This window comes from Molothrus ater, chromosome 2 (assembly GCF_012460135.2).
Source record: "Molothrus ater isolate BHLD 08-10-18 breed brown headed cowbird chromosome 2, BPBGC_Mater_1.1, whole genome shotgun sequence".
NCBI classification, from domain to species: Eukaryota; Metazoa; Chordata; class Aves; order Passeriformes; family Icteridae; genus Molothrus; species Molothrus ater.
Window position 1 is genome coordinate 5202864 of NC_050479.2, and position 26377 is coordinate 5229240.

Below are 26377 nucleotides of genomic sequence, written 5' to 3' on the forward strand. Positions count from 1 at the left end.
AGAGACCCCGGCACAGAGCCCAAAACACCTGTGGTTTTGATTATGACCCATGGAGCAAATTACCAACTTTAGATGAAGATCTGCAAGCCACGACAGTTTAAGTAGAATGATAGTGAATTTATCACAGGGTGAAAAAGTAGATTTTTGGGGTTTTTAGAATGAGAGTTCAGGAGGCAAGATGGAGGGATCTGGGTGTGTCCAGCCTTTCTCCTTCTTCTTCTTGGCCTCCATCTTCTGCTGTGATGTTGGCACTTTTGGATTAGTTTTGAGTAGAAGCTCACTGTCTAACATAGGTGATAGGTATAGGAGAGTAATTGTAAATATTATAAATGTAGTTTTTAGTATAAAAAGATAACACTGCCCTGGGGGCAGGCAGAGTGCCTGGACTGTCCTGCTGAGCGGACCTTGGCAGGACAGGAGAAAGAATTTTATAGCTAAGGAACAATAAACAACCTTGAGACCAAGAAATGAAGAATTCTTCGAGCGCCGGGCTGGAAAAAGAGACTTTCTAACGTATCTCGAGGTCACTCTGACCAGCTAAAGCCCTGAGACTTCATCTCTTCATCTCTGATCTCACAGACTCACCTTGCTCCTCCTTCACTGGGTTTAGCCTTCGCCATGTGCATACAGAAGGTTTGTGAAAAAGCAGCCTCTCACATTGCTGAAGGATCAACTCAGGAGTACTCTGGGATTTAGAAAATGGAAATGTACATTTGTGGTGGTGTTCACAGGGGTCCCAGGAAGAGGGAAGAGATGAGAATGTTGACTCCATGTTTCAGAAGGCTGATTTATTATTTTATTATATACATTATATTAAAACTATACTAAAAGAATAGAAGAAAGGATTTCATCAGAAGGCTTGAAAGGAATAGAAAGGAAAGGAATGATAAAATCTTGTGACTGACCAGAGAGTCCGAGCCAGCTGAGCTGTGATTGGCCATTAATTAAAAACAACCACATGACACCAATTAAAGATGCATGTGTTGCATTCCACAGCAGCAGATAATTTTTGTTTACATTTTGTTCCTGAGGCCTCTCAGCTTCTCAGGAGAAAAAATCCTAAGGAAAGGATTTTTCATAAAATATCACGGCTACATACGCTCAGCTGCAAGGAATGCTCAAGAGTAGTAATAGTTTGGCTGGGTTGTTTTCACTTAGAAGAGAGATTCTTGATAGAGGGAAGGATGGAGGGAAGAAGGAGAAGGAAGGATAATGCAAAAAGCCACAGCAGTGTAAGTGAAACAATGAGAGGCCAGGGAGGACATGAAAATTAAGGAGGAGGACATGATAAAATCCATGTCCCTGGAATATGGCTGAGGTGAGAGAAGCTCTTCAGTCCTATTTCTGTGCATGATGGAGACTGGCACTTCCAAAGGAGAGGACCCCACCTCATGTGCAGTATTTTCAGGGTCCCCTGTGGCAGGAAGGAAATGATGAATCTGACTTCATGTTCTTAGAAGGTAAATATATTCTATTCTATTCTATTATGCTATACTAAAACTATACTAAATAATAGAGACAAGATACTTACAGAAGGTTTAACAAGGTACTGATGAAAACTCGTGACTCTCCAGAACCCCGACACAGCTGGACAGGGATTGGTCATTAAGTAAAAACAATTCCCATGTTGGATAAACAATCTGCAACCACATTTAAAGCAACAAAACACAGGAGAAGCAATGAGATAATTATTGTTTTCATTTTTCTCTGATGCTTCTCAGCTTCCCAGGAGAAGAAATCCTGGGAAGGGTTTTTCCAGAAAATATGACAGTGACAGGGATTTTTCCAGAAAATATGACAGTGATACTCATGATCCTGTTAACTTAAGCCATGACATCAAGAATCCTTCACCATCTCTTGTGTGACTCTTTCAGCAGCGTTCCCTGGAAATGGGGACACTCTCCCCACCCGGTTTCAGACAGTTCTGATCATTCTCCAAATGGCTGGAGAACCAGCTCAAGCTGGCCAGGTGTCCCAAGGGGAACTTCAGCCAAAGTGGGGAAAACATGAGGGCTCATTTCAGGTGACCAGCAGCTCAGGTGATCTTTTCAGTCCATGGGGTGAGGTGTCCTGTCCTCCAGAGGGAACACTGATACCTGCAATGAGGACAGAAAAACTGTCACCCACCAATTCACTCACTCTGTCCATGCTGGAAGGGCTGGGGACCAGCCAGGGCAGCTCTGCAAAGGCTCCCACAGTGGGATTGGCACCACTGGAAAGGACAAATTCTTCTCCCTGCTTCCACCCTGAGCTGCTCCAAGCTCAGCCTCAGGGTGTGATGTCTGGGTAGGACATTGGGTTTAATCTTCCACAGTTTTGTTGCTCATTGCTTTTGGCTGAGAAGACCAAAGCAGAAGCCTCATATGGTATGGGCAGGAGGACTTGAAAGCTGAGCCCAAAAGGAGAGTTTTGACCTCCAGACTATCTTCCTACTCACTGCAGGACAGCCCCAGTTGTTCCCCCCTGGTGCAGTTGCAGCTCAGGTGGATTTTGTGGCATTCATGAGACAGTTTATAAGTGAAAAGCTTATATATTCCACCTCAGCTCCTTCAGCAAGCCCACTCTGACTGTGGTGGTTACCTTTGGGCTCCTCATCTTGTTCTGCCAGGGCAGATAGGAAAATAGGATAGGAAAAGCTTTTGCTTTTTCAGCCACCCTATGACAAAAATTCAGAGGCGCAGATTCTATGAAAACAGGATGTCAGCTTTTGTCAGAAAAGATCACAAGGGGTGTAAGGCTGGTTTGTTTTTTTTTTTTTTTCATTTATCTGCCTCCTTCTCTCTCTCTCTCTCTGTTTCATTTTCTGACTCCCTCCCTCTCTCCTTCACACCCTCCTCCCACCTGCCAGTGTGCCAGAGCACACGGAGAGGGGAGGACAGGGAGGAGATGGCGGTGGCTGAGGCACAGCTGTACTCAAAGGTGTCCAACAAGCCCCGGGGCAGGGGCACCTCTGCCCTCCTGGAGCCTCTCCTGGCCAAAGGATTCCCGGCTCATCTCGCGTGAGTACTGTGCTCAGCTGCCCTGGCTCTGGCAGATTTATCCAAGATATGAGGGGTTTGCCATAAAATCCCCATTTAGGCAGCCTGGTTTTCTTGATCAGGCGATTGGGCTGCTCCTGGGGGTGATGCTCCCATGCAGGGATCTGACCTGTCTTGCTCTGAATTTCATAAGGAAATTCTCATATAGAGTATGATACATGATATATATTCTCATTTATATATTCTCATATATAGCGTGTATTGCCCACCCAGCAAAACCAATCTGCTCAATATGCAATAATTTAAAATACTGTGTAAATCTATAGTATGATATATATTCTCATATATATATATATATATATATATATATATATATATATATATATATATATTCTCATATATAGGGTGTATTGCCCACCCAGCAAAACCAATCTGCTCAATATCCAATAATTTAAAATACTGTGTAAATCTATAGTATGATATATATTCTCATATATATATATATTCTCATATATAGGGTGTATTGCCCACCCAGCAAAACCAATCTGCTCAATATCCAATATTTTAAAACACTGTGTAAATCTAAAGTATTGTGTAAATCTAAATCTATAGTAGGATATCTATTCTCCTGCATTCTCATATATAATGTGTACTGTTCACACAGCAAAACCCATCTGCTCAATATCTAATATTTTAAAATACTATGTAAATCTAAAATACTGTGTAAATCTAAATCTATAGTAGAATATATATTCTCATATATATATATATTCTCATATATAATGTGTATTCCCCACGCAGCAAAACCAGTCTGCTCAACATCCAATATTTTAAAATACTGTGTAAACCTAAGTCACAAACCTTTCCACATCCTGAGTTTTGAGAGGCTTCTCAATGAGTTGAGAAGTTGACCATAGTTTGTTCTTGGGATACATCCTCTTTCATTTTTTTCTGCTTATTACTCTTATTATAAGGGAATTAAACATGGGTGTAATTTCTAGCCAAAGGTTTTTTTCAGGCCTGGCAAAAATCTCCTGCTGAACGGTGTCACTGGAAACTGTTTTTTCTCCTTAAGATGCTCCCTAAGTCTGTCAATTTTTCTTCCTGTCTTGAATCAGGATCTTGTTCCAAAAATCATGTCCTGCCTAGAAAATGCCATAGTAAAGAATGAGGCTCTATTCTTGGCAACTCCAATGGATGGGAGAGTGACTGGTGGCAGGTAGACGAGTTAATGCAAAAGAAAAGTGCAGGTCATTCCTCCCCCAAACATCTCTCATGTTGGACAGGCATGTTTTGGGGAGGATTTTCCAATTTCTGGATGGCAAGTAGGGACATTTTTGTTCAAACTGTTCAAAAAATAAATCTCATTATTTAAATATCAAAGAACCAATCAAAGAAATATTTTAGAAAGAAGAGCAGTACCTTTCTACCTTTTGAATGAAAATTAAGTGAGTGGAAGAGGTTCCATTTGTAAGTGCTGTGTTGTTTTTTGGGAACAGCTGTGGTAGCAAACAGTATCAGACACGATGGGCACAGCTCTCAAGGGAACTGTGAGTCCCTTGTTCCCAGTGATGCACATTGGAATTTTAGCTGAAAATATGGCTCATAATTTCTTTATTAGTACTGTAACTTTGGTCAGGTCAAAGTAATGGCTACTTTTTGAATTTTTTTCTGTTTTATGTGATGCTTTTCCAATCCCCTTCAAAACACTTTCTGCTGTTACTGAGATGACTTTGTGCTTCCCAGTTCAAAATCAAGAAGCAGCAGCAGAAATACAGTGCAATTTGATGTAAGATAACAAAATCTCAAAAAGACATTTTAAAAAATTTTATTTCCTATTATTGATCTTAAGACATTCAAAATTTTGGTTGTATTTTTAAAAAACCTTTTAGCTGTCTCTGTTGTCCCTCAATTAAACCATGAATGAAAGTACTGAAAAGTTTCTTTTGAGATGTCCTGGCCTGAGAAATATGAGGTGGGGTGGAAGGATTACAAAATTTTCCATGTAGAACCAACAGGCCAAAGCAGCATTTCCCCAATAAACAAAACTCAAATATGTGAAGGTCAAGTCTAGCCTAAGATCAAAAAATTTCCACAAGAAACTGTGCCAGCAGTTTCTGTTTTAGGGAAGAGCCAGCTCATTCTCACTGTAGATGTATTTTTAATCTACTTTCATTACAGATTCTCAATGGTTTGTTCTTCTCTCTATCTGAGAGAAATTGGTACGTGCAGAACTTCTTCTTTGCGTTATTTTTCAGTTTTGACTTCTCATCTTGGAAGTGTAGGATTAGTCACACCCCTGGTGCTAAGGGCTCTATAAACCTTGCTGGAAATCATCCTTACTGGAATTTCCTGCTGGAAATCACGTCCTCATATGTGATGAGACAAAAGGTGGGACGGGTACGGAGAGGAACACGAGAGAACGGTGAGATGGGACTGAGCAGGATGGCAGTTCATGGCCTCAGGTCTCACTTGTCTTATTACATTTAGTTTTGAAGGCCTCGTTGAAAAGAAAATCTGAAGCCAAGCTCGGTTTTAGCTTCAGAGCTGTTTGCACAGAGCTTGTGCCCAGGTGGGAGAGCAGCATGGCATGGAGTGGTGAAACACTCCCTTGGAGGTGCAGGGAGTGGTTCTGAACCCTGCCATCGCTGCCACTGACGCTTCCACCAGGCACAGGCTGGGAAATGGATTGGTAGAGAATTCTGACAGAAGGCTCACACAGTGTGCATCTGCACGCAAACCTTGAGACAAGAAATGCTAACTTAGAAATGCCATGGAATAAGACAGATAATGTTGAGAGAGAAATGGAGCTAGAAACAAGTTTCAAAGGATGGCCTTGCAAATAAGACGGGATATTTTAGAGAAATAGAACTATGAAAGATGCATTGGAGTAGGACCCACTGTCACGGACACAATTTATGAAAAATCCTTTTGCTAGGATTTTTTCTACTGAGAAGCCTCAGAGGAAAAAAAAAACAATGGTTATCTGCCACTGTGGAATGCAACAGGTGCATCTTTGATTGGTCTCATGTGGTTGTTTTTAATTAATGGCCAATGACAGTCCAGCTGTCTCGGACTCTCTGCTCAGTCACAAGATTTTATTATCATTCCATTCCTTTCCTTGCTAGCCTTCTGATTAAATCCTTTCTTCTATTCTTTAGTATAGTTTTAATATATAATTTTCTTTCAATATAATATAAAATAATAAATCAGCCTTCTGAAACATGGAGTCAAGATTCTCATCTCTTCCCTCATCCTGAAACCCCTGTGAACACCACCACAACCCACGAGGGGTAATTTTAGATGATTGGCTTTAAGGCATTTACAGCATGGTGTGGCAAAAGCTGATAGGCCAAGAAACACTTGTGATGTATTGTAAGTAGGAAATAGTTGGCTTCTGATTGTGATGGTGTGAATTATAACATCTGTATTGTCTCACCCTTCACATGAGACTGAAAATGGAATAGGAGTTTTTAAATCACCTCTCAGTTGCCCCATCTCTGGGTGAGAAAAAGGCTTAATCCAACAGCAGAGCAGAAAAGACTGTGTGAGGAGAGGGACAGATGGAGGGCTCAGAGGAGAGGTAGAAGGTAAAGTTTGAGTGGAAAGGCTCATGTTTGTCCTCATCCCAGTTCACCCCCACTGAAGAGCCAGCAGTGGCTGCATATAAATGTTATTAACAAGCCCAAGTGTGGTTTTTACACTGAAGAGAGGGCAGAAGACTGGGAGAGAACATAAGCCTGAGTCCTGCAGCTCAGAGCACTCACTGCTGATGTGTGATGGTGTCATGGGGATGGATGAAGAACAAAAATGGGAGGAGACAACACAACTCAATGCCCTCAGGAGCCAGTGGCCAGAAAAGATGGCCTCAAAAGAGAAGGAAGAACATCAGCAGATCCCAAGAAATTCAGTTGTTTTCTTTCAGTGTCCTCTGTCTCTGCTTCCCCTTCATGCTGCTTCTGAGAAGTTTGTAGGGGCATTTCAGGGGTGGAAATGGGGATCATGAATGCAGCTGCTGCTTGAACACTGGAATCCTCCACCCATTACCCAGTATTTAGGCACAAAGATTTGCTCATGTGAAACCTGAGGCTGGCTTTTTGAAAGCTCTAGTTAGAAAAGGAAACCAAATCCTACCCCAGAGAACGGAAGTTGCATTAACAGAGAGAAATGAGAGATTTTGTCCCCTCATCTCTGAGTTGCTGGCTTAGATTTGGCTCTCTGCTGGCTCTGGGGGGTCCTCAATCCAAATGTCAAACCCCAATGTAATTTTGCTTAGTTTTAATGTATGGGCTTGGGCCCGGCATCTTGAATCAGCCCCTTTTTGCTATGAACCAAGAGAACCCTGTTCTTACAGTGCTTGGGTGGATGGTTCATCTAACCCCAAGGAAATTCATACAGTCAGTAAGGCTGCTAAGGAAACACCTCCAGAACACAAAGGAAGGCATCTCAAGGGGAGCACAGGGTACCAATCTTCAAGGAATTAAAGACCTGCAGTGAGGAAAAAGCTGTTTGGAAGGCTTCAAGAACAATAACATTTGCTAGGAGAAACCTTCTTGCTAAAGGTCCTGCCTGTGCTGGAAAATAGACTTGATGATCAAAGACACTGAATGCCTTTACTTCATAAAAGTTTTCTTTCAGGAATTCTGAGGAACCAATTTTGTGCTTTTTCTAGGCAAAAAGCTTTGGTTGCTACTGGACAAAAGACAGTAGAAGATGCAGTAAAATGGTAAGTACCTGTGATTTCTAAGGTGTGCCTTCACCTTTAAAGCTGCCTAAAAATCCTTGTTGACGTGCTCGTCCTGTTGCTGAATTTGAAGTTAGATGCCATAAAAAACAAACCTGAATTTGAGATTTTTTTTTTATTTCACTCAGAGAGAGAGAAATATTTATATTTGTACTTATTCAGGGACACAAGGTAACTTGCAGAAGGTCCAGGTAAATTAAAAACAAGCAGCTACTGTTATCAATGGGTCAGTTCACAGGACCAGCTGGTCTGGTCAGAAAATCCTCCTCAGCTTTAAGCCTCCTGAGAGAAAGGAGCAAGGAAAGAGGGAAAATTTTTGTAAACCCCTGCCTGCACTTAGAAACACGTGCAGAAACAACAGCTGAAGGGGAACAGAAAGGCCCATCACAAATTAAGGTGAAAGGCTGATGGTCAGAGGGAGGTATTATTACAATTTAAATAACTTCTCCGTTTTGAATGCCACTATGTTTTCTCCTCTCTACCAAGACTCTCACAGAGTGAGAGTGTCATTCATGTGCTGATAACTGATTTTTTTTGTTGCTGTTTTAATTCACCTTCACATTAAATACAGTCTTTCCTTGCACTTTCTTTTGTCTTTTTCCCCCCTTTTTTCCTTGGTTCAGTTGTTTTTTCTTTTTTCTTCTATTTTATTTTCTTTTGTAAAAAGCCAGAGGAGGCATTTGAGAATGGCATATTCTTTCCAAATAATTTTTTTCAGGGATGCTGCCACACTTCCCAACAGCCATTCCCAATCCAACAGCTACAAAGACAAACATCATGTGAAAGACATGGCGAACAACATCATCACATGGCATATAAATTTCTGACCTTTCCTTGTGTGTTTCTGATTTGTCTTGCTAGCTTTTCTTAGGGCTGAATAAAAAAGGTCATTCTGAGTGGTTTTTTAATCTTCAGCTGGTTTTAATTTTGTCATTCTTCAACATATTCCACCTATTGCCTTTTTCCTCCTCCAGCTCTCTGTTTCCAGTCATGAAAAAGGGGGGAAAAAACCCCAAACCCTAAAAAAGTTATTTTTAGTTTTCCTTATTTTCCTGAGATTCCCACAGACTTGTACCAAAGCTGTCTGCATCCTAGCATAACACTGTCCCTGCTGCACAGCTGGCTGACACTGACAGGAGTAAAGGCACATGAAAAAATGTAAAGTAGTCAAAAAATAAGCAGGAAAAAATTGAGCTTTAACTTCAGCTTTTCATTTGAAAGAAAATAAAACCGTATTTCCTTTTTGTGATCTCTGTTATAGAGTGTGGTAATGTTCCTCACTTGGGGTCACCAAACATTGTGGTGTTCACAGGGGTTTCAGGATGAGGGAAGAGATGGGAATCTTGACTCCATGTTTCAGAAGGCTGATTTATTATTTTATGATATATATTATATTAAAAGAAAATGATATATTAAAACTATACTAAAAGAATAAAGGATTCATCAGAAGGCTAGCTAAGAATAGAAAGGAATGATAATAAAATCTTGTGACTGAGCAGAGTCCGAGACAGCTGGACTGTGATTGGCCATTAATTAAAAACAACCACATGAGACCAATCAAAGATGCACCTGTTGCCTTCCACAGCAGCAGATAATCATTGTTTACATTTCATTTCTGAGGCCTCTCAGCTTCTCAGGAGAAAAAGATCCCATCAAAAGGATCTTTCATAAAATGTGTCCTGTGACAATAGAGGCCTTCAGCCCCAGGAAACCAGAGCGATGCACACACTCACTCTCAGCATTGTACTCTTGATTTCAGGCTGCATTCCCACTGCAATGACCCCTCCCTGGATGACCCAATCCCCCAGGAATATGCCCTTTACTTGTGCCCCCGGGGCCGCCTGCACAGCCGCCTGCAGGACTTCTGGAGGGAGAGCAAGCGCCAGTGCGGCAAGAACAGGGCCCACGAGGTCTTCCCACACATCACCCTCTGCGACTTCTTCACGGTGAGGCAAGGACAGTGCAGGGGTCGGGTTTCAGCTGGGTGATGTTTGGTGTAACTGGGCCACCTGCTGTTGTCTGACACCACAACTTGCTGGTGATCAAATGACGTGAGCCAGGTCCAGGCACGTTGCTTAATGTCTGAGTGATGCTGAATGTCTGAGTGAGGATTAATGTCTGAGTGATGATTAATGTCTGAGTGATGATTAATGCCTGAGTGATGCTGAATGTTTGGGTCACAGTTAATGCTTGAGTTGGATGTTTCGGGGTAGCTGGCAGCTGGTACTGGAATCAGATTTATTTCATTTCCTGACCCTTTAATTTGCTTTGTTGCAGTCATCTTGCCTTTTCCAGCTTTAAGAAAATCTCTGCCTGCTCAGCACAGTGTTTCAAAGGACAGGGTTGTTTCCAGTGCCATTTTGGTAGATCCATCTAGAGCAGCCCTGTGCAGTCCAGCAGCTGTCAGACTTCCATGTGTCCATTGCTGCATGGATTTAGGATGATAAACTTTCCCATCCAGGGCAGCAGGGACTGCCATCAGCCAGCTGTGCAGCAGGGACAGTGTTATCCTAGGATGCAGACAGCTTTGGTACAAGCTTTTGGGAATCTCAGGAAAAGATCTGCCTTCCCTAGAGAGCCCCATCACTGCTATGGTGGTGTGTCCCAAACTTTACTCTTTTATTGAAGCTGAAGATTTTGTGAAATCTTTTGTGATGTCCAGCATTGGACTGGTCTGGAAAAACTCTGGAGCCTCCTGGGAGCCAGTTTTAGCACGTTGATGGTGCAACACATGAACATCAGCTGTGTCTGGGATGTGCTGAAACAGGCTTGGGCTAGAGCAGCTGGACAAAAATTACCTTGTTCATCATGCTTTTATGTTAAACCATTAAGTGCTTCCTTCCCACCAAGGGTGGATCATCACAACCATGCCAAAAAGTAGAGACAGTGAAAATAAGACTGTTGCAAAATTCTGAGTGGTGCTCTTTGACCATTAAACACAATTCTACAGAACAAAAATTGTTCATAAATAATGAATGCCATGCACTTGGGAGGCATTAAGTTTAAAGGCCTGTCTGGAAGAGATGACTGCATTGCAACCCTCACCTTGCACATCTCAGTAAAGGACTGTAGGGTAACAATAACACAAATTCCTACTTAGAACTGAAGAAGGAAATCATGATCCCTGGCTCATTTCAGACTGGTTCCTGCACACCTGACAGATGGTAAAATATTTTGGCTTTTTCCTACCCAAGTGAGATAAACCTTGGGTTGAAGGCTCCATCTCCTGTCATAGAACCAGGACATTGTGCTGATCCAGCTGCCAAATACTGCTGGGTTTAATGCCAGGGATTTCAGGCAAATTCCTAGGTATTTTGTGTTTCTCAGGAAGTTTATAGCCCCACAGTTTTCTGGCAGTGCTGTATGACAGAGGCTACAACACTGGCTGTGAGCTGGTGGATGAAGCCTGCTCCTCCTCTGTTTTCTTTCAGTGTGAAGACCAGAAAGTGGAATTGTTGTACGACGTCTTAAAGAAAGTGGGTGACAGCTTTTCCCAGATCTTTCCACCATCCATTTTCCTAACACTACATGCATCTCCCAGCTACCTTGGCTTCTTCATTGATGACAGCCAAGCAAATGTCCTCAAAGACTTTGCTGTGGCATTCTCAACAGAGGCTTCAGCCCTGGCAGGTAGGACCAACACCAGGGGGAAAATGGGAGGGTTGTAGCACAAATGTGTAGCCACAATACTGAAAACATTCCCTGTGTCTCCAGGGGAGCTTAGATGATGTTTTCCTGCCAGCTAACAGCTTCTGCTGCTACAGATTTGCAAGCAGAGTAGCCAGAGGAGGATGTTTTAATCTTTAAAGACACAGCACTTTTGCCTAGAAGCTGAAATAATTTTGTGTGCAACTTGGCAGGTGATTGATCAGGATATCTGAGATGGGCAGGGACATAACACATCCCAGATCTCCACCCTCATGGTGCTGTGGCCCAGCTTGAACTCAGAAGAGGAAAGTTATTGGAGAAGACTTCAGCAAAATATTTTATGTATTTTAGAATATACAAATGTTGTAAAGTTTGTAAATGACCTGGCTGCATCCTTAGGAACAGGGCCCAATTCCTTTTCCAAGGGAAACTGCATCACCAGTGGAGACTGAAGGGGCACAGCCCCACCACAGCTTTGTCTGGGAGAAATGAGTTCAGTACACCTCAGGCTGGGAGAGAAATTCAAGCATGATCATTTCTTTTCCTCACAGATGAAGCCAGGAAGCAAATCCAGTCCACATTTGTGAATGATTTTGGCACGATTAAAACCATGACGCCCTTCAAAACCATTATTCAGTAGATCTGCTCTACCACTAGTTGCTGTGATATTTCCTACATCATGCAGATTGTGTGGGATAAAACAAGAGGAATTTTCAATGACCTTTCTTCCTATGTTGTGCTGTGATTGTTTCATCCCTAGACTGCCACGTGAAGCCCTCCTTGAAGCAGTTCCACCTCACCTTGGCTCACAGGTTTTATCCTCACCACCTGAAGACTTTGGAACAACTGGCCAAATGCATTAACCCAGGGGAGCCCTGCCAGTGGGTGGCTGCTCTCTATTCACGGGACATGCGTTTTGTGCATTACCAGGTACTGGAGCCAGATTTATTTCATCTCCTGAGCCTTTCATTTTCTTATCTACAGTCTTCTTGCCTTTTTCATCCTTAAGAAAATCTCTGCTTGCTCAGCACAGTGTTTCAAAGAGCATGGTTGTTTCCAGTGCCATTTTGGGCTGTAGAACTGCACTCCTGAATCAGTAGATAACACCTTTATTTTGGCAGATTGCTTGACCTGTATGTCTCAAAATATAATTCCAAACGCCAGGGAAAAAAACCTAATCTTACCATGACATGAGAAAATAAGAGACAAGAAATTGTGATTCTTTAATATTTTCTAGGATTTGTCAGTTTACAGTTTTGCAGCAAAATTCCCTTCAGCAAAATTAGTTTTCTTGATTGTTCAAGCCATGCTGAAAACTGCAGCTGTGAGCAGGGGTCAGTTCTCATTGATGATTTTCTGCTTAGCAGACTCAGTTGAAACCAGTCAACATTCTTTCAGTTCTCATTTCCAAATTTAAATTACAGAATGTTCAAGAGCTTTTTGTCAGATCAGTAAATCGCTTTGTCACAAGTCTCATGTTGGATTTTAGTCACACTCAGGAGACAAGCAAGCAATCACAAAAATAGGTCAGATCTATGTTTGCTTGCAAATGTCTGTACCAGTTAGAGGGGGAAAAAAGTATTTTTGTGAAAACCAAGTGCCTGTATTTAAACATATTGTAAGTGTAGTAGTTCTTCCTTTTCTGTTGGAATCTGAAACGCAGGGAATTCTCTGAACTTTGGGCTTGGAAGCCAAAGTTTAGAATTAAACATAGGATTTTTTCTGAGACCTTGGAAAAGGTTTCCAAACTTAGGTGCTAAGAACCTGGCTAAGAATGTGGCTTTATGGTTTAAAGTAGAGACATGTTAAGTAGAGGAAAGTTTAGCGTTTTAGAGCGTAAGATATAGAAAAATAAAAGTAGCTACAGAGGAAAACAAGAAGTTTAGAATGCAGCACTGTAGGTTTGTGTGTCATAACATGGTTGGCTAAGAAAGCTTACACTGTAGCATGGGTCCATAAGATGAAATATTTAAGGATTGGGTCAAAACCATAAATATCCTTGTTGGCAGTGTTTTATTGGTCAAAAAACCCTTAAAAGGTCTTCTAACTAGGGGTCCTGTGACCTTCTGAACCATGCAGTAAAGATGTGAGCCGAACTCACCCTTCCTGCCTATGTAGAAGAAAAATAAATCACATCATTAAAAATCTCAGAGGTCCCATCTCGGATTCTTTCCAAAACCCCTACACTTTCCCTCTGCCAAGGTGCCACTGCAGAGCAGGCTGCAGAGTGGGAAACAGAGCTGGTTCCAAAGTGCCACAGCAGAGCAGGCTGCAGAGTGGGAAACAGAGCTGGTTCCAAAGTGCCACAGCAGAGCAGGCTGCAGAGTGGGAAACAGAGCTGGTTCCAAAGTGCCACAGCAGAGCAGGCTGCAGAGTGGGAAACAGAGCTGGTTCTATGTCCAGGAGAGGCGAACAGCCATCCCCTGAGCAGCTGCAGCCCGGGGCACACCCCCTGACCCTGCTGTGCGTCCCTGCAGAGGCTCAGGGCCCTCTTCCAGTACAAGCCCCAGAACATTGATGAGCTGATGATCAACGCTGGGGACTTGATCTACGTGGATCCCAGGCAGCAGAGCGAGGCCGGCGAGGGCTGGGTGATCGGCACCTCGCACCGCACCGGCTGCAGGGGCTTCCTGCCCGAGAACTACACCGAGAGAGCCCTCGAGTCAGACACCTGGGTCAAGCACAGGTAATTTGGGCTAGGCTTTTCCTTGGCAGCTCCTCCTTGCTGGGAATCCTGAGGGTCTGGGTGGGATGCTGGCACGTCCTCTGAGAGAAAAGAGACAGGACACAAAGCTGCAGGTTTGAGCACAGAGTTCGTAAGTGCAGCTGCTCCAGGGATGACCCCTGATCACTCTTGAAGAACCTGAACACCCTAATGAATTTTGAAAGAGCACATTCTGCCAGGGTAGGCTCAGCCTTCAGCCTGGCTCTCTGATCTCTTCTTTTTTTTCTCCTCATTTCAAGGGCTTGTAAAGTTAGCTTGAAATGAAACCACACAAAGGTTGCTCCACCACCTTGGCACCACCCTTATCTTGTTGATGTGCCCTGCATCAGAAGGCACCTGTCTGGCTTCCTGCACCTCATTCTGAGGCACAGCTGATGCTGCTTGCAGATTAGAGCTGATTTTTCTAAGCTGGGAAGTTTTGGTGTGCTTCTTGATGTCTCAGAGAAAGGGAGGAGGCCACCAGGTAGTTATTTCCTGCTTGAAGGTCCCACTTTGGCAGGGTTACACCATCAATACACACCATCAGTTCCTCATATTTTAACCTAATTTTTATGGGGCATATTCTAAATGAACAGCAAACTGATGAGCTGGATTGCAAGTGTGCAAAAAATATTGAATGGAACATGAATCCTGGCTTGCTGGTCCTGTAAACAACATCATGACTCAAAAGTCTCTTCTATTTGTGTGTGTGTGTGTTGCTTCTGCTTTTTCTACAGGGAATATGTTTTTGACACAGCTTCAAGATCCTTCACCAAAACAGAAAAGCAACCCAATGTAAAGCCAAACGGGGAAGCCCATAATCTCAGTATGTCAAGAAGTGTAACCAATGTTGTTTCTCTTCAGGTAATTGTTTTTTCCATTTCTCATCTTTGCCACATGCTTAGGCAAATATGCTACTAATTAATGGCATTTAGTTAATTCAGTAGTATCTTCCTTTTCTTCCCTCGTATTTTCGTGTTTTGTTGTACATTTATACACGCTTTTATTTGTTATATTGTATATTTATATATACATACAAACTCATACTGTATTGTATCATATCTCATAGGGGTTTTTTTTAATGTATATGATGTATATCACACTTGTCTTTCATAAACTTTCCCTGTTCCTGTCAGAGTAGCACAACACATGAATTCTCTGCTCAGGTTTCTCTGAGCACAGCCTCAGTGGGTATGGAGGCAAGTCTGACAGGTGAGACACAGGCACAAACTCCCCTGACTTCCACATGGCTTCAGGCAGAGTAAATAAATCAGAATTAGGCTGACTGTTCACAGCTGCTCTTACATCTGGATTCTGTGGATGTCAGCTTGGAGGTTTCCAAGGCCCCAGATAATATTGAAATGTTCATTTTTCTTCTTTATTTTTAGATATGTAGCTAGTGCAGATAACTGCACAGAACAGATAGCTGGAGTGGTTCACAGCACTGGTAGGATCACATTTTTCACCCAGGTCCAAAATCTACATGATCATTTTTTCCCATGTCCACTGATCTTCTGGGAGGAAGAGCAAAATGAATAAGGATTCTGATTTTTTTCCTACAGCACATTTGCACCTGAGTTGCCTTTTTGGCTCTGTCAGAGATGCCAAAATGCATTTTCAGCACAGACATGCCTCAGAAACCCCTTTAGCTTGCTGTGCTGGGCAATAACCCTGGGCTGGTTTGTGCTAACATCAGAGGAACTGGGGGCACCTTGAGGGAGTTTCCATCCTGGGGCCTCTAGGACAACATCTATATGACTGTAAGAACTTTCTGAACATCACACGTCCTTCCTCTGGCTCTTGGCCTCTCTTATCCAGGTCAGATCTGGGGCAGAGCCAAGGCTTGGCCTGAGAAATGTGTTTTGCAGAAGGGCACATCTCCAGTCTAGAGCTTCCATGGCCTCTGGGTTCCTCTCAAGGAGAAGGGGAAGACCACAAAACCTTGGGTTTATACTCAGATCTTGTGGCAGTTGATGGGTGTTTCATGGCAGAATTGCAAGTATTTAACAGAATGCATGAACATCAACCTCAAACAACTTCTTAAGAGTTCCCTTCTCTGTTGCTGAAGATGCAGAGCACTTAATTCAGTCCTGCAGCAGTAACACTGTTTTAAAGTTTTAAAACCTTTGACCTGTTTCTCCTTATCTTCTTCTCATTTGTATTTAATGTGCATTGTATACTAACCCCAAACTACTTCAAGTTTATTTGTAATTCCATGCAGACTGAGTAAAAAAGTGGCCTTGTAGGAGATCTGGGTTCACTGTTGATTTGGCCACACAAATGAAAATGTAGAAATAGTATTTTCACTAGGAAAAGAAGGAGAAGCTTGGTGTTAGTCCTGGTGTAGAAAAGGGCATTGCCAGTCAGACCTTAGCTAATTTTCTGCTTTTTGTTTATATCACCCATATGATATAAATTAAAATTATGATTCCTTCCCACACTGAGGTTGAAAGATCTGTAACCAGCACTGCTTTTCACTTGTGCTAACACAGAATTAAAACCTGCAGCCCATGAGGGTCAGGGATGTGACCTTTGACAGGACAAGAGCAAGAGACCTTAAGAACACCAGGGGAGGTTCAGGCTGGGTATCAGGAAGAATTTTTCCACTGAAAGGATGGTCAAGCACTGAACAGACTTCCCAGGGAGGTGTCGAGTCACCAAACTTGGAAGTGTACAAGAAACATCTGGATGTGGCACTCAGTGCTGTGCTTGATTTGACAACGTGCTGGTCAGTCAAAGGCTGGACTCAAAAATCCCGAAGGTCTTTTCCAACCTTAATGATTTTATGATTCTCTTTCATTTGCCTTCAGTGGAGAACCAGTCAGGCTTATCACTGTCCTAAGGACAGGCATCTATTCTGCTGTCTCTTCTCCAGGAATCCAGGCTTTTCCTGCAGGTTGTAGATAACATCCTTATGAAATTCCCTCTTCCCAGAACGCTGCCCTGAGGAGAGGGGTGCTGGTGATGAGCCACGGGGAAAGAGTGGATCAGGTCTTTGGCAAGTCTTGGCTTCAGCAGTGCTTGACTGCAGATGGTGAGTAAGGGAACAGGAGGATCTTCAAAAGCCAGGACCAAACCCAATTAACCCCAGGAATGGGTAGAGGAGATTCAATCTTTGTGTAAATGATAACAGTGCAGGTCAGGCACAGTGCTGCTTCAACCTGCACATAACCAGGTCACGGTGTCCTAAAGTCCATCGTGTTTATGCTCCCTACATTCTGCAGATAAACAAAGCTCTCGTGCTGCTGATGGAAGTGTGTCTCACTGTGCATGAACAAATCACAGGAGCACCCTCATCACCTCTCATTAGGTGGTTCTTGTCAGACCCCTCCACCTTTCTGGGCCTGGGTCAGAACTGTGGGCTCTTGATCAGAGTCACACTACATCACTAGTCTAACCTGGGCAATCTGTGGTGGAAATGAAATGCCAGCACTAACCTAAATAAAAATCTGAATTTCCTCTCTCTCAAAAAATAAAAATAAAAAGGTATGTTTTCAGGTGAAGAAAATTGACCCAAAACAGGGAGATGTGTGTCAGGAAGAAGGAGGGGAGCAAGAAGGTGGGTGTTCAAAAGTGAGAGGTTTGTGCTGAAAGTCTGCCTTGCTATGCTGGAGACTTCCCATCTTTAAGGCGTGGAATTCACACCAGATAAGGAGAGTGGTGTATATATATACCATATAGCTGTGTAATCAATAATCAATTGCTTTCATTTTGATTCAGTGGAAATGGGGTTTTTTCAGTGATTTTGGCAACTATAAAAAAATACAGATAAAGAGTCAATTTTTGTTTGTCTTGAGTCCCACAAAGCCAAATTCTCCTGATTTCCTGTTCTTCCTCTCCTCCTCCCCATTTGCTCCTTCTCAGCTTGAAGAAGAGAGGGGCTGTTCTCTTAGGACAGATGATTTCCCAAGCCAGTGTTTTGATCTTAAAATAAGGTAATAGCACTGGCTGTTATTCATCAGTGAGACACTGACTGTCTGTAAAACAAACACACCACAGCTGCTGCCTCCATTGTGCCACAGCAAAACGTCCTGCCTTGTTTCAGGGAAATACTACAGAGCAGATCTGAACTTTCCCCCCTCCCTGCCGAGGCAGAAAGACAGCATGAAGCAGTTTGAATGTGATCCTCCTTTATCTTGCTGTGGTATTTTCCAGTCAAGGCTTATAGGTAAGCTGGATATTATCCTCCTGCAAATGTAAGGGTTTGGGAAGCAGGCTGTCATCATCTGCCAAAGCTCATGCTGGCCTTGCAGCAGAAAAATCTCCTGCCAGCATTCAATTGTGGCCACAATTCTCTGTGGGCAACCACTGCAATATCTTCTTAAATAGTAAAACAGAGAACACAGCTGATTACTTCTCTTTGAGATCCCCTCTGCCAGTTCCTGGAAGAAATCAGAACACAGCCTGTGCCCTGCTGCTTGTCTGCAAGGGATGAATGGGAGTGAAGGGGCTGGCCAGAGGGAGCAGCTCCATGGTCAGCAGAGTGTGGTCACCTTGCTGCAGGAGGATGGGTGGTGTGGGTTAGGCTGACTCAATTCACTCACCAGATTGTGCTCCCTGGGCAAGAGGCATGACTGTGACAGTGCTGGTCTCCTGCAATTGCTTGCCCCTGATGGTTCAGATTTATGGACACAGCCACATGCCTAACTGCTGTTTGCAAAGTTGGGGTGAATCTTCTGTAATTATCTTTCCAGCACTCATTTTAGAATTGATGTTTCCACCAGAATGAGCTTTCTAATGAGCTCAATCAGCAGATAGTGAGAAAAAAGTGAATGAAAAGGGACTGTCAATATATGCCATGTGGATGAAATTGCAAAACTCTGAGGGTTTTTTTTGCAGAAAGTGTTTTGTAGTAATCTCTCATCTGTCACACTTTGCTGTTGCCATCCAGGGGAAGCTCTGCTGGACCAGGAGGTGACAGTCAGCTACGTGTACTCGTCCCCTGCCCTGCGCTGCGTGCAGACAGCTCAGCATGTACTGCAGGGTAAGGCAGCAAAACCTGCCAGGTGCTTCTGCCACACTGCAAACATCTTCACCAAACCTCTCTGAAGCCTCTGACATCAGCAATTAAGGGAGATGCTCAACTTTGTGGTTGTTTGTGGTTTTCTTTAAGCAGGCAACACGAGGTGGTTTTGACTGCTGGTAAGGCAGGCAGCAACAAACCTGCTGGTGTGTGTGTGTGTGCATTCTGTGGGATACATCAGGGTAACTCTGGGCTTTCCTGGTTAGAATGGACCTGCTGGTGTGTGTGTGCATTCTCAGGGATATATCAGGGTAATTCTGGGCTTTCCTGGTTAGAATGGACCTGCTGGTGTGTGTGTGTGTGTGCATTCTCAGGGATATATCAGAGTAACTCTGGGCTTTCCTGGTTAGAATGGACCTGCTGGTGTGTGTGTGTGCATTCTCAGGGATATATCAGAGTAACTCTGGGCTTTCCTGGTTAGAATGGACCTGCTGGTGTGTGTGTGCATTCTGTGGGATATATCAGAGTAACTCTGGGCTTTCCTGGTTAGAATGGACCTGCTGGTGTGTGTGTGCATTCTGTGGGATATATCAGAGTAACTCTGGGCTTTCCTGGTTAGAATGGACATGCTGGTGTGTGTGTGTGCATTCTGTGGGATATATCAGAGTAACTCTGGGCTTTCCTGGTTAGAATGGACCTGCTGGTGTGTGTGTGTGTGTGCATTCTCAGGGATATATCAGAGTAACTCTGGGCTTTCCTGGTTAGAATGGACCTGCTGGTGTGTGTGTGCATTCTGTGGGATGTATCCCAGTAACTCTGGGCTTTCCTGGTTAGAATGGACCTGCTGGTGTGTGTGTGCATTCTGTGGGATTTACCAGAGTAACTCTGGGCTTTCCTGGTTAGAATGGACCTGCTGGTGTGTGTGTGCATTCTGTGGAATACATCAGAGTAACTCTGGGCTTTCCTGGTTAGAATGGACCTGCTGGTGTGTGTGTGCATTCTGTGGGATTTACCAGAGTAACTCTGGGCTTTCCTGGTTAGAATGGACCTGCTGGTGTGTGTGTGCATTCTGTGGAATACATCAGAGTAACTCTGGGCTTTCCTGGTTAGAATGGACCTGCTGGTGTGTGTGTGCATTCTGTGGGATGTATCCCAGTAACTCTGGGCTTTCCTAGTTAGACTGCAATCTAATGTTATATAAAAGAGGTGTTTCATATCTGCTGGAATTCAACATTAGTAGCTGCTCATCAAATCACCACTGCCATGTCTTCCAGAAGATGTTTTGGCCCAAATATCAGATGTTTCCAGAGCTCTGAAGGAACTGATTGTGAATCAGGGAAGACTGCTTCCATGCTTCCTTTTGCAAGCCAAACTATTTTAATCCTTCATATTGCAGAACATCTTTCCCTTCCTTTCCTCTCCCTCTCTTCTTTTTTCATCTCCTGTTCCTTTCAGCAAGTTCACACTTCATTGCCATGTTTACATCAGAATGCATTCACTGCCATGGAGTAACCTGTCTTGAGAATACTCAAAATATTTCTTTTGACAAGAGAATTCCATTTCTAATACTGGACAATTTGGACAGTTTACTGCCCCACTGATGGCAAATTTACTGAGGAACATTGGGCAAAATGCCATAAAAAAATGGTAAAAATATTTCCTGTCTGAAGTTTTTTCAGATTGCAACATTGCAAAACTGAGTTTTTCCCCTCTAGCAGAGCATCACAAGAGAGCTTCAAAAATTATGATTATGATGATAATAATTTGCAGTCCCTTTATGTTAGTCATACAAGAATATAATGGTGGCTTCCTTTAATCATTTGGTTACTAATAAGTAATTAATTTTCATTAATGAAAGTATAACAGCAAACAAAGCAGAATGTATAACCTGAATGTAGCACTTCGAGTGTACCTTTCTCCTAAGATCTATTTCTTGTTCTTGCAGGGCTTAAATTAAATCAAAAAGTCAGAATCAGGGTGGAACCAGGACTGTTTGAATGGACCAAGTGGGAAGCAAGCAGAGCAATCCCTAAATTCATGACTGTGGCAGAACTGGTGGAGGCATCTTACGACATAGACACCAGTTACAGGTAATTGTGTCTGGCTGATAAAGCTGTGGGGTTTTCCCTGAGATGTCTTGTCCTTTTATGTGTCACAAATCATTGCAAACACTGCAAAGATGGGGTGATTCTGATCAAATTCAGATCAAAATAGGATATAGAAATAAGATATGCTGTCACCAGCACATGGGTGCACTAGCACAAATGTCTTGTGCATGGGACCAGCCCTCCTCTGGTGCTGCCTTGACATTATGGGCATTAATGTCAGGTCCCAGGAGCTTTGCTTTTGTCTTTGGTTCATGTGAGAAACACTTTGGAAATGTGAAGAATAACCTGATTTTCAGTGACAAAGAAATGTGACATTATATAAGGTCAGTCAGCCCTTGGCTGAGGGTCTGCAGGGCAGCAGCAAGAGGTCTTGGGGACAGGCAAGATAAGAGCATTTCACTTTAATTGATGTTTCTGGCATCATTTTAAGTTGCTCAAAGATTAATACTGTGCTCAGCAAGGACTTTTTGGAGCCCTCATAACTTGGCAGGGTGAGGGTCGATGCCGTTTCAGAGCTCTTGCAAACCACAGCCTGGCAGGAAATGATAAACCTCCAGTTCAGTCTAACTCCTCATCTTGTTCACAAACCAGGCTGCTCAGTGTTTGCAGTGCACAGCCAGATCCAGGAAATTACTCAGCTGTCTCTGGGATTTCCCACATATTCAAGAAACAGGGAAAGGAAGCATCTAATTTCTTAACACATTCCTTACAGCCAAGGATGTGTCTTTGTTTCAGACTGCATAAAGTCTCCAAAGTCCTTATTTTTTGGAGCACAGGTCTTTCTGGTGTGTTCTTCACTAACAGGCTGTATTCTCTAGGGGTTTTTTTTGGTCCAAAATCACTTGCCTCAAAAGAAACTGTGCAAATGCACAGCAGTGGGAGGTTCAGAGGGGAATCTCTAAGGCAATGTTACCTACCGTGTTGAGGCCCCTCACAGCTCACTCAGGTCCAGGCAAAAACAGGGGGGGATGAACTATAAACTTCCACATAGAATGCCAATTTCTTCCCATCACATGCAGGGCTAAAAAATCCTTGGGTGCCAGCTGTTACCAATGAGTGAGATCACTTAAAGGATCATCAGCAAAGGGTATCAGTAAAAAACAGATATAATATTAAGCGTCAGCACAACAAAATTCATTGGCAAGGTTCACCCTACTACTGAGCTCATGGGACAGCAGGGTCTGGTTTTACCAATTCAACCCCTGCAAAAGCTGTCCATCACCCAAGCCCCACCAGACATCTGAGGCTGCCCTGATTCACAGCAGTGTCAAGGTCTGGCTCTTAGTTTTTTTGGGTGCCTGAAAAGCCTTGGTATATAAATGAAAGAATGCCTGGTCTCAGCAGAAGTGCTCAGATATTTTGGAGTGAGGCATTGTGATTTCTGTCCCTGGAAACACCTTTTTTTTAAACTCTAGCAGTGAAAGCCTTTACTATCCATTTGGCCAGCATTGCAGATAAGCCTTGTTCATTGTAGATTTTTATTTACTTGGTTTATTGAAGAGATTAATGCTGAGGTACCAAATCTTGCAAGCATTCACATCATTGTTGTCTCTCCTGCTTGAACTCAGTCAGGATTAGAAGACCCAGGCAGCTCTGCAGCTCATGTCTGGGCAGTGGTTCTTGCTGGCAGAATTGCTCAAAGCTTTTCTTAGGCGCAAATCCTGCTTTAAATAATCTCCACTGTAAACTACAAGTTTTATTGAAGCCTGGTTTTCCCTGCATCTGGTGCTTTATGAGCTATGAGACTTAGACATGAAATGGAATGGAAATTACTCAGAGAGAAGCTAATGCTTCAGACAAGCAGAGGTAACAGTGTGTCAGCCAAGGCAGTAGATAAATCTTTTCACTAAGTGCCTTTTTCTCTGGTCTAGTCATTCAATGCTGCTAAGAGTGCATTCATCTTGATTAACATATATTTGTGATTTTATTGTCAGGGGTAACTTCCCACTCTCCTCTCTGGTGCCATCAGAAAGTTATGAAGACTATGTCAGCAGGAGCTCTGCGGTTATCAAACACATCATCAGTGCCTGCCCCTGCAAAGGTAGGGGTCTCAGGTCTTTGAATATTCTGTCAGACCCTTGCAGTAAGAGGAACTGGCAGAGATTTGCCATCAGAAACACATTTAATGTGAGCTGTTGGCACTGCACAGAGCTTAAGGTAGACTCAGTGCTTGCCCTGGGCTACACTGAAGTAACATAAATGCAATTTATAGAATAGAAATGAAAAAAGTGAAATAAAACTGAGACAGAGTACTAAATTGTAAAAGTATATGCTTTTCTTTGTCTTTCTACACCAGGAGGTAGCTCAGCAAAAGATAACATGCTTTTCTGGAAAGCTTTTTTCTCTTTCCCTCACAAATGCCTTCTCTCAGTAGCTGGCATGCTTAACACACCAGATATTTTCTGCCCATCACAACACACTCTGCCACATTATCAAAGAGGTCTGCAAAGATGAACAGCCCCAAAGCCACCTCATCCCCAATTGCTGGTGGAGAACAGGGCAGTGCTGCAGCTCCCTCACTCCCTCACATGGTTCTTTGCTTTTCCTGCTGTGCCAGGTGTCATCCTCATCGTGGGCCACGGCTCCTCCTTGGCATCTCTCACCCGGGCACTCACAGGGCTCCCCAGCAGAGACAGCAGAGACTTTGCCCAGATGGTGCAGAAGGTGAGAGGATTTTATTCCATCAGGAAGCCTTTGGGTCGTTTCATTTTGTTTTCATTGTGTTTTTAATAAGGAGAGTGCTCATGCAGCTAGACATGTGTAACAGCATGCCAGCAGCAGTGACATCAGCTCTCTCCTTCCAAAGGGAGTCGCACACAGTTTTAGCAAAGCACCGGAGGTAAGGAGAAGGATTTTATTCTGGGGGCTTTGTATGTGACTGGCAGCTAAGTCTTTGGAGAAGATTTTCATCTGGAAAGTCAATGCCATGTAACACCTACAGACAAGAGGCACATTTGGAAACCTCTCCATTTGGAGCTGGTCTCCTTCCTTTCAAAGTGGGAAAAGGAGGCTTTGGGGTGACCTAATTGCAGCCTTCCAGTACCTGAAGGGAGCCTACAAGAAAGATGGAGAGAAACTTCTCAAGAGCCTGGAGTTACAGGACAAGGGGCAATGGCTTCAAACTGACAGAGAGTAGGTTTAGATGGGATGCTAGGAAGAAATTCTTTACTGTGGGGGGAGGGTGAGGCACAGGAACAGCTTGCCTAGGTATGAATGTGGAGTGGTGACACAAGTTCAGCTTTCACCCCCGAGGCTTCCAGCATGGTTTTAGTTCATTTCAGAAGTGACAGAATATCAGGGGCTGCACTTTTCTGTGGCAAAGCCCCTCCTTCATGTCAAAGCAGTGACCCTGCTGGTAACTTCCTTCTCAGATCCCTGCCCTGGGCATGTGTTTCTGTGAAGAACAGAAAGAGGAGAACAAATGGCAGATGGTCAACCCACCAGTGAAGACATTAACTCATGGAGCAAATGCAGCATTTAACTGGAGAAATACTATCATGGAAGATTAAAAGGCCATCTCTGCCTTTGCAGTTGTCAAAAAGGAGCCAAAGGCAGATTATGGTTCATCACAGTCCAGTGATTCATCCAGAAGACACACAGAGGGTGGGAAATGCCCTCTCTGAGCTGTCAAAGCACAGAAAAACACTTCTGAGTTTGGTGCTCGGATTTTGTTTTTATTTTGGTGACTGAGAAGAATGAACTCGAGAGGTGGGGCTCAACTGAGAAACAAGACTTTTGATGGTAGTGAGAAAAGCACCTTTTAACCTTTCCTGAGCATAAAAATGTTTAATAAATATGGATATATAACTACCTGATTATCAACTCCACTCCATGAGGCACTGAAGTAAACAATGTTCTGTGTTTAAGACTGAACTACATCCAGCAATAATTCCCTTTTTTTTTCCTTCTTTAGTCACTTGGATATTATCAGACAACAGAAAAACTGGGACTGAAAAAAGACAACTCCTACCTAAAGAGGAGACCAGCTCTAGCCAAAGCCACTGTGTTTCCTGTTCACTCCATCAGTTCTGTGAGAGCAAATACCACACTGACTCTGAATTTACCTCTTCTGTGAAGGGAGTCCATTTTCTATCACATCAGCTCCTCATCCAGCAATTCTCAAGTGATGCTTATTGCTAAAGGGTCTAAAATATTTCTTTTTGAAGGGAAATGAACCCATTGCTTTACTGTTTCCAGGACAAGTTTTTGGTGACAAAACTGTGACATGAGCAGCTTTAACTCTGAACCCTTCCCAAGGTGGCACTTGCAGCACAAGAGCTTTGCTTTGTGCTGGTTTGTGCTGAATTTATTAATGGTGACCCACCTTCCCAGTGGGTCATCTGGAAGGTTTCTGCAGCTCTTCTCTAGGTGATGTGTTTAATTAACAGAAAGTAGCCCTGAAATTTTATGCACAAACAGGAACATGCCTTTCCACTGTCCATTTTTCTCTTGCTTTTCCTCTCTGCTTATCAGATAACTGCCTCCAGGAAAGTACAATGTTTCTTTCAATGAAAGGAAAAAATGAAAATGTTTCTCTCAGAGCACGGCTAAAAATGTTTTCACTTTCACTCCTCACTACCTGCTCCTATGTGACATCTCCCTGCATGCCATTAGCCATGGGGGGCATGCAGAGGAGCCCATCCAACATTGCAGCTTTGGGGCTGAGAAGTGTCTGACAGGAACATTTATCTGTGGGTGTAGAGATTTTGTTATCTCAGCTGTGCAGCTGCAATGATTCATCCTGACTTTCCAGCTCTGGTGGAGTTGCTTGAGCTCTCAGTTTTCTGACAATGCTGCAATTTTACAGTGAAAGTCAAATGTCCCAGGGCCAAGACAGGAGCTCTTTAATGAGCAAGGGCACAGGACTCAAGCTCAGGAGATGGGTGGCTACAGCTGCAGTCCTAGAAAAAGATAAAAACACCAAATGTCACCACAACCTTTTCTTGATCAGGGGAAGCAGGATGCCACTGCAGTGCTGAGAGAATTGTGGCTTGGCTACGTCTCCACATCTCAGCTCAGCATACACTTGCTGTCAGCCAAGAGAGGCAGGTGTGGTGAGGGATGAGTTTGCTCTCAGCTCTGAAGGTGGTGGCCAGGCTCCTCTGTGGCCAGCAGAGAGGGCAGGGACTCACAGGTCTGGCTGAGAAAGGGATGTATTATACAAGAAAATCAGCAAAGCCACTTAAAAGACTGGTCATTTTTAATGTATTAATTATATTAAATTTCATTACA

General features: G+C 43.3%; 1 protein-coding gene across 2 annotated transcripts; it reads left to right on the forward strand.

Moving 5' to 3' along the window:
- The first annotated feature begins 2886 nt into the window (after positions 1-2886).
- UBASH3A (ubiquitin associated and SH3 domain containing A) lies at positions 2887-24654 on the forward strand. 2 transcript variants are annotated; one of them, XM_036387737.1, is made up of 14 exons: positions 2887-2999; positions 7651-7704; positions 9482-9668; positions 11154-11352; positions 12131-12300; positions 13848-14056; positions 14812-14940; positions 17002-17108; positions 18120-18242; positions 18966-19058; positions 20983-21127; positions 23080-23186; positions 23703-23809; positions 24517-24654. In XM_036387737.1, exons 1-14 carry the CDS (start codon positions 2887-2889, stop codon positions 24652-24654), a joined length of 1881 nt encoding a protein of 626 aa, XP_036243630.1. The 2 variants fall into 2 exon arrangements, with proteins under 2 accessions (XP_036243630.1, XP_036243639.1); XM_036387746.1 differs by having other exon boundaries at positions 14812-14938; positions 17009-17108; positions 23080-23192.
- The last annotated feature ends 1723 nt before the right edge of the window (positions 24655-26377 follow it).

Excerpts from the sequence above, each read along its gene's own strand:
- UBASH3A (XM_036387737.1), top strand. The coding sequence starts at position 2,887 with ATGGCGGTGGCTGAGGCACAGCTGTACTCAAAGGTGTCCAACAAGCCC. Across the intron at positions 18,243-18,965 it reads TTTCCAGTCAAGGCTTATAG|GGGAAGCTCTGCTGGACCAG; the intron begins GTAAGCTGGATA and ends GTTGCCATCCAG. Across the intron at positions 23,810-24,516 it reads TTGCCCAGATGGTGCAGAAG|ATCCCTGCCCTGGGCATGTG; the intron begins GTGAGAGGATTT and ends CTTCCTTCTCAG.